The sequence below is a fragment of the Phaethon lepturus genome, unplaced genomic scaffold (genome assembly GCF_000687285.1).
Source record: "Phaethon lepturus isolate BGI_N335 unplaced genomic scaffold, ASM68728v1 scaffold12532, whole genome shotgun sequence".
NCBI lineage: Eukaryota > Metazoa > Chordata > Aves > Phaethontiformes > Phaethontidae > Phaethon > Phaethon lepturus.
In genome coordinates, this window is record NW_010525615.1 from 27,135 (window position 1) to 33,356 (window position 6,222).

General features: G+C 46.3%; 1 protein-coding gene across 1 annotated transcript in view; it reads left to right on the forward strand.

The window, feature by feature from the left end:
• LOC104617484 (dynein heavy chain 9, axonemal-like) overlaps positions 1–6,222 on the forward strand; it is a gene marked incomplete at both ends in the record, with an annotated part of 34,667 nt that overhangs the window by 26,373 nt on the left and 2,072 nt on the right. The window contains 2 exons of the mRNA XM_010282818.1: positions 1,769–1,899; positions 3,017–3,143. Coding sequence (XP_010281120.1) covers positions 1,769–1,899; positions 3,017–3,143 — 258 coding nt within the window. The remainder of the gene's footprint in view (positions 1–1,768; positions 1,900–3,016; positions 3,144–6,222) is intronic.

Sequence of the window (6,222 nt, forward strand, 5' to 3'; positions counted from 1 at the left end):
GGGCAACCCCCGGTATCAGCACAGGCTGGGGGATGAAGGGGTGGAAAGCAAGCCTGCAAGAAGAAGGACTCGGGGGTACTGATGAATGAAAAGCTGGACATGAGCCGGCAACATGCGCTCGCAGCCCAGAAGCCAACCATGTCCTGGGCTGCCCCCAAAGCCGCGTGGCCAGCAGGGTGAGGGAGGGGATTCTGCCCCTCTGCCCCACTCTGGGGAGACCCCCCTGCAGTGCTGCATCCAGCTCTGGAGCCCTCAGCACAGGAGAGACATGGACCTGCTGGAGCGGGGCCAGAGGAGGCCCCAGCGATGCTCCGAGGGCTGGAACAGCTCTGCTGGGAGGACAGGCTGGGAGAGCTGGGGGGGCTCAGCCTGGAGCAGAGAAGGCTCCGGGGAGACCTTCCTGCAGCTGCCGGGGCTGAGAGGGGCTGAGGAGAAAGATGGGGACAGACTTTTTAGCAGGGCCTGTAGCGATAGGAGAAGAGGTGATAGTTTTAAACTAAAAGAGGGCAGGTTTAGACTAGATCTAAGGAAGAAATTTTTCCCAAAGTAAGAGTGGTGAAACCCTGTCCCAGGTTGCCCAGAGAGGTGGTAGATGCCCCATCCCTGGAAAGATTCCAGGTCACGTTAGATGGGGCTCTGAACAACCTGCTCTGGTTGAAGATGTCCCTGCTTATGGCAGGGGGGTTGGACTAGATGGCCTTTAAAGCTCCCTTCCAACCCAAAGTATTCTATGATTCTATGAGATTGCATCATTATTTAAATTTGCATTCTGCTGAGCAGCTGTCTGCATTCTCAATACCCATCTGGTAGGTGGCACGTACCAGCAGCTTCCCTTCCTTAGAAGAAAGGATGAAGCTCAAGCCCTCTGGAGGCTGAACCTACTTGAGATTCATCCAGATCTGGGGAGGATGTGTAAGCAGTGCATGGGATTCACAGTGTGCTCAACTCTGCAGCCAGAGACTTGCTACTGGGGCTGAACACAGGTTTGACGTGGAAGTGTTACCAGGAAAGCTTGGAGCACTTTTATTCAGTGTCCTGGCTCACTTGGGAGGCCTGGCTTGGGAAGAAGAGTGGAACAGAGACATTTTGAACATAGCCTTATTTATTCTTCACTGGTAACTCCAGAAATTCTGGTTCCCTGTTAGGTGCAGAGTACAATTGCCAGCGTTGTCTTCTGCTGTCAACATGGGGTTTCTACGGCCTTACTCAAGGCAAGGAAGGCCTCTTCTCTGCAAGTGTCGATATACCCATTTCAGGGATGGGCACTGGGACTCCTACATTGTAGCAAGAGGAGAAGAGTGAACTCACATGGAGTCGATAGCCTTTCCCCATATGGGAGCATCTTCTGAAATATCAAAAACTTGGTATTTTATCTGGACATGGGAGAGGAAGAGTTATGAGGAGATGTTCAAAGGGAGTTCAATCCCATGAAAATCATTGGTTCAAGGCATTGGATTCTGCATGGATCACTTTATCCATGACCCTTTTGGGATACAGGGAGAAGGCAGTGAGTGCCCGATTGTTTGGGGCGCATGGCTGGAAAAGCCCTTCTCACATGGTCAGGTCCTTCTCTGCACTGGACAGGAGGCTCTCTGCAGAGAGTCTTTTCCCTCAACCCCTTTGGAGTTGGTGCACAGGTTATTAGCACCTGTATATATTACCCAGTAAGCGAGGTGTGCCCAGCGCTCTCCAAAGCACCCAGAGGATGGGAACTTTCAGCGCAAAATTAGTGTTTTACTGTGGATGTGTTCTTTGTATCGCTTTTTAGGACTCCAAACGCTTTGAAGGGATTGATGTGGATTTTAAGGAACTGGCCTATGAAACCCAGAAAACCCCAAATGTAGTTGAGGCCACCAATAAACCAGGTCTGTCCCAGCAACTGGAGGACATTCAGAGTAGGTAGGTAGAACTTCAAAAATCCCAGGATTTTGGCAGAGACTGGAATCAACTCTAAGTTTGTTTAACCTGTGCTCCAAGGCTTTCTTCCTAGACTGTGCATTCCTTGCGTTCATAAGTCGCAACATTTCTGATCTTTCTTGAGTCTTTTTATTTGTGATACATCACCCTGAAGCCCCCAGATTCAAGTCTGGCTTTGTGTATGTGAAAATTCTCATCCTGAATATTGATTTGCACCCATACAAAGCTAGGCATTCGGCTGGTTTTAATAACACATGGCCTTGCTGCCACCCCAAATACAATGTCTTAAATATCTATTTGGCAGTCCAAGCAGGGATATCTGCAGCAAAGCTGAGCCCATGCTCTTTAACTTACAAAATTATCTCTGCATGTATACCCTTGACACATGGTATAGCTAGACTCTGTGAGAAAGACTTAGTGTCCTGAGGTGGATAGACTTCCCACTTAACATATGATCTAGTCATATGTTAATATGATAGCTGTTGTGTCAGTAATAACTATCCATTTAAAATAAAGATTTTGTTTTATTTTTTAATCAGATAAGGCCTGCATTCTTCACAGAGGACTAGCTGCATGTTAGTTATGAACTTTGTAAGCGCAGCAGCGGTTTAGCATGGAAACGCTGAAAGATTCATTTTAGATTGGATCGAACAAGTTTCCTTTCAGGCTTCACAAACACAAAAATCTGAGTAGGTCTGAATCAGACTTTAAAATGCGTCTCATTAGAATAAAAGCAGTTATGGAAACTTTCATCCCAGTGTGAAATCACCTGTGACAGTTATGAGCTTGTCTAAAACAGTAGGTCAGACTGCAAACCCTTTCGAGCCTCTTCTTCCACCTGTGTTTCTGCTTTTTTATGAGGCTTCTCTGACTCGTAAGCTGTTTGACCCTTGGGAGTAGAGAGAGATCTATGAGTTACTATGTGCTATGTTGATCTATCTGGAAAATGCTGTAGAGGACCAGCCTACAGGCTCAGCTCATTTCTGGCATTTCCTCATGGTAGGGGAGAATCTTCATGATAATCCAAACTGTAACAGGAAACATGAAAGGATATTTATCCACCTGTCCTGGGCTCTGTTTATCTGCTTTGTCTCCCCAGGTTGTCTCTGTGTGAGAAGGCTTTGGCTGAATATTTGGACATGAAGAGGTTGGCCTTTCCCAGATTTTACTTCATTTCTTCTGCAGATTTATTGGATATTCTTTCCAATGGCACCAATCCACAGCTGGTAAGCCTTGTGCTGCAACACCTTTGCATTTTCCAGCTGTCAGTAATGTCATGGTGGAAGATGCTCACTTGGGACTCTCCTGTAGCTTATCCTTTCTTGAGTGCTTTTCTCTCACCTTCACTTGGATTAATAATAATTCTTTCAGAGCTGGGCTTCATCTGTTGTCTTTGAAAGGTAACATGTGCACTGTATGGTGTTTGATCTAACCCTGGTGATGCTTGCAGATGGTTCTGAAAGTGCTGCACAGAGTAGAACTATGTTTTCGATGCCATAAACCCACCATTTTTATTTGTGTTGGGATACAGTGAGGTTAGAGGAAACCATCTTTCTTGGGGATCTCAGCCAAAACTTGTTTCTGACCTTGGATCCCCAACCTGCAATGCCTCCAAATATCTGCTGTTGAAAAAGTGGCAGTTTGGGCATTCAGATGTGGAAGTGTTGACAGCTCATGGCGTGGAGAGGTCCTTTTTCTAGGTAGAAGACTACTCAGCCACTTCTTCCTTCCCCCAGAGGAAAAGCCTTTGGGATGTCCTGGTTAGAGAGGGAGAGATGAGCACAACCTGAAAGAGATGAGGCAGCTGGTGGTCAGACAGTGGCCATGGCCAAGGCAAGCAAGTAGATCTCTTGGGTTGCCATCCATCCCTGCGCAGGTCAGGGGCCAGGCTGGGTATCTGACCTCCTGTATTGGATTCTGGGCTGTCTGACTGAGGAGGCTTCTTCTCTCCAGGCTGGGTATCTTGGGATGGTACCTGAATGCCAGGTGTGGGGAAGTCATTCCAAATATACCATTCCTTCTGTTGACTTTGGTGGATTGCTGGGTCATCCTGTGGAGGAACTTGTAGTAACCTTCCTGTTTTAGGAATTGGCCTCACTGTGCTCTTCCCACCATTCCCTAAGGAGTGTGGACATCTCCTATCCAGCAGTGGGCTGAGTTCATAAGATTCAGTCCCAAGCAGTTCTGCAGATGTTTTTCCATACAGAGCGTAGCAGCGTTATTGTAATTATTGGTGCTATAGGAGTTGCTGTCCTGAAACCATGGCCACTTTGCCTGGCAATGCTGTGCTCTGGCTGGCCTTGTTTGGGATGCATCATTTATCCTGAGGTTGGTATGTAAAATGAATTAAAATGTTCACAGCAAATGGAGACTGCTGGATAAGGAACGTTTTCCTTATTCCATCTTTCAGTAGTGAATAGTCTCACCTTCTCAAAGCTTTTCATCAATTTCAGCATTCATTTGAGCACATGAATGGAGCAGGTTTGCACGTGCATTTGGAAATGCTGTTGTTTGCCACTAACCTTTAACAGTGCTTATATCTGTTTCTGCTGCTGGGTGATTTCAGCCTGTAGAGTATCATAAATACTGTGGTGGGTTGACCCTGGCTTTGCCCACCAAAGCTGCTCTATCACTCCCCTCCTCAGCTGGATGGGGAGAGAAAACATCACAAAAGGCTCGTGAGTCAAGATAAGGACAGGGAGAAATCGCTCACCAAGTAGATCTCATGGGCAAAACAGACTTGACTTGGGGAAAATTATTTTAATTTATTACTGGAAATCCATGGGGTTATGGGGTTATTATGGAAATCCATTGGGATTTCCCTGCACAGGTTCATAGCCTGCCGACTACACCAATTTGTCATGAACGAGTGGTAGGGCCACTTAAAGAGTCACCACCAAAGATATCAGAAAACGAATGATTTTAATATAGATTTGTAGAAAGGTACAACTTACTAGAATTCGATGGCAAGGTTCACTCTATTACTCACTTAACATGAGGTGTACAAAGAGAAACCAAGTTACATTTAGATTGGAATGATTTGCTCGTGGATCGTATTGGGTTAATGTAACTTATATGTATATTGAGGAGAGAAAGTAGGGAAGACCCTCCTGTTGAGTCATGAGGTTCAGAGTGGACCGAAATCAACCCCTGGTCCCAGACTTGGTCAATGGTTTAAGACTAAGGTTAGGTAAGGAAAATAAAGGAATGCTCTCCCGTTGACTCATGATGTTCAGAGTGGACCCCCATGCTTTCTGAAGTCCTTCTCAGAGAGGAGTCTATGTGCGTCTGAATCCACTCCTAGTCCCAGACTTGGTCAACAGTTTATGACTAAAGTGATAGGGTATCAGGGATTCTGGTGTAGTGCTTGGTGCACTGACACTATTGAGATAAATCACAATATCAAATCATATAAAACTTAGTAACATAATTAACCTAAAACTTACTAAGATTAATGGTCTTGAGATAAATCACAGTATTAAATCATAGCAACATACTAAGATCAGACACTTAAAGAACTATAAAGAAGAGTCAAATATTTACAAAGGTATCTTTAAATGCCTCCCTCAAATTCAGTCGAATACTCGCATCGAATACTTTGCATCGCTCAACGGGTGCACAGGCGAGCCTCTGAGTTGATCGGGAACTTGAGGGTTCATGGGCTCCGAGAGGCGTCCCACTCAGAGGGAGATGCTCGTTGCAGCCCACTGCGGTCCAGGAGAGCTCAAAGGGTCTCACTTGGGATGACTATTTATAGGACTGGGAGATGATTGACTTTAAGCATCAGTAAATTTCCATCCTTGACACAAATCATTTGTTAGTAATTGCTAGAATTCTTGACATCCCAATGACGCTGGTACTGATCTACCCGAATCACAGCTAGATAAGATATGTTCCAAGGCTGTCTGGGGATGGTGAGTTACTCCCATTTACGCAAGAGCTCTTGGTACAGTCAAGGGGTCCTTAACCGCCAAACTCTCTGCTCCAAGGCAGAGCAAGGGGTGGGGGGGACTTGCACCACCACAATTACCAATCAAATCAGAGCAGGATAATGAGAAATAAAAAACAAATCTTAAAACACCTTCCCCCCACACCCCTCTTCTTCCCAGGTTCAACTTCACTCCTGAATTCTCTCCTTCCTCCCCTCGAGTGGCACATGGGGATGGGGAATGGGGGCTGCAGACATCACATGATGTCTCTGCTGCTCCTTCCTCCTCACACTCTTCCACTGCTCTGACGTGGGGCCCTTCCCCGGTGCAGGTGCAGATCTGCTCCCCCGTGGAGCTCCATGGCCGCAGTGGCACC